The sequence below is a fragment of the Dipodomys ordii genome, unplaced genomic scaffold, assembly GCF_000151885.1.
Source record: "Dipodomys ordii isolate 6190 unplaced genomic scaffold, Dord_2.0 Scaffold38, whole genome shotgun sequence".
Lineage (NCBI taxonomy): Eukaryota > Metazoa > Chordata > Mammalia > Rodentia > Heteromyidae > Dipodomys > Dipodomys ordii.
Window position 1 is genome coordinate 5,943,292 of NW_012267254.1, and position 1,692 is coordinate 5,944,983.

General features: G+C 43.0%; 1 protein-coding gene across 1 annotated transcript in view; it reads right to left on the reverse strand.

The window, feature by feature from the left end:
* Positions 1-523: 523 nt before the first annotated feature.
* Positions 524-1,692, reverse strand: part of Utp14a (UTP14, U3 small nucleolar ribonucleoprotein, homolog A (yeast)) — a 22,025-nt gene continuing 20,856 nt past the window's right edge. The window contains exon 15 of the mRNA XM_013018162.1: positions 524-931. Within this exon, the coding sequence (XP_012873616.1) occupies positions 665-931 (267 nt within the window). The 3' untranslated portion in view covers positions 524-664. The remainder of the gene's footprint in view (positions 932-1,692) is intronic.

The window sequence follows — 1,692 nt, forward strand, 5'->3', positions numbered from 1 at the left end:
GAGGAGTTAGTCTTGAGTTAGGAAGGAAAGGAAACAGGTTTACTTTTGGAACTGCATCTACTGTATATGAAAAGGAAAAATAAAGCCTACCTCATTAGAGGTGAAAGAATGTGAAAATGATATTCCAGACAGCAACTTGAACTTGCTGAAAAGCTCACAAATGCAGAGATGACTATAGCTAGCCATGAGACTGGAACTTAGGCTTCGGAACCATCTGAATCTTAGGAGCACTCTAGGACAGAACCCCAACTATATGGTTTGTACATCCCATTCTTGTTTCTAGGCTTAGAGTTTGCTTAAAATTCACTTCATCACTATTCCTGACACTTATTTATGGTGGATCATGTATGATATGTGACATGCGTAAGAGTAAAATTCATCCCCTCTAAGGATCTTGGTAAGGAAATGAAATTTCCCTCACAAAATACCAACTAGAAGATTGCAAAGCTGGGGCACCCATAGGTGTCTGTCATGAAGAAAATGACTCAACAGGGATGTAACACAGAGTACAGTCAAATTAAATAGATAAAAATGACTTTATTTTTAAAATGTGGCTTAACTACACCATTGTACTAAGCCTATTTTGAAATTGATCTTATAGCAAAGAGCAACCAAAGATATCAGGGCTCCCAGTTATGGCCACCAAGATGTCATTCCTGGCAAATCAATCTGAGTTTTTCTTCAGCTTTTTTTGTTGATGTCTAGAGAGTTGTTTTCCATTGTTCTGTATGACAGAAAGATCGGACTTTGAAGAGCAGTAGCCTACATCCTCTGCCTTTATGGGCTTGATGATATGGCCTGGCTTGGTGATAACCTTGGGAGTGGTCAATTTTTGGACTGCCCTCTGTGTGTTCCACGTGGATCCTATGGGGTTCTGGATAGTCCTTTCAAATTGCTGATGGTGGGTGAATGGATATGGAAGTACCCGGACCTAGAAGGTAAAGAGCGACTTGTTGAGAGGTAGGCCTGGGTATAGTTGCTTACTCAAAGAATACCTCTGTGGATACAGGCCACATTTCAGTGCGACAATCCCAAGAAGGTAAACCTTCTGTGCAGCCAAGAAACCCCAATGTTTCCATCAAACCTTAGGAATCCCAATCTGCTTAACATGATTTCTGAGTGGAGGAGCTTGGATCAGGATGGCTATCACCCCAGTTAATAGTTTTAGAATTAGAGCACTGGAGACCACTCCTGTCTGGGTATAGTTGCTCCAAGACTATTGACCCACAACGAGTATTCCTATAGATGGTGATTATAAAAAGTTCATCTGGAAGCCAGGTGCCAGTGTCTCATGCCTGTAACCCTCGCTACTCAGGAGGCTGAGATCTGAAGATTGTAGTATGAAGCCATCCCGGGCAAAAAGTCCATGAACTCTTATCTCCAATGAACCACCAAGAAGCCAGAAGTGGGGCTGAAGCTATGGCTCAAATGGTACAGCACCAGCTTTGGGGGCAAAAAAGCTGAGGTACAGTGCACAGGCCCTGAATTCAATTCCCAGGACTGGCAAAAAAAAAATGTTCACTTGGGGGTATTTGTGGATCCTGGTAGATTTTTTTTTTTTGGTCTGGTCATGGGGCCTGAATTCTGGGCCTGAGCACTGTCCCTCAGCTCTTCAGCTCAAGGCTAGCTCTCTACCACTTGAGCCACAGTGCCACTTCTGGCTTTTTTCTTTTTGCTTATGTGGTGCTGAGG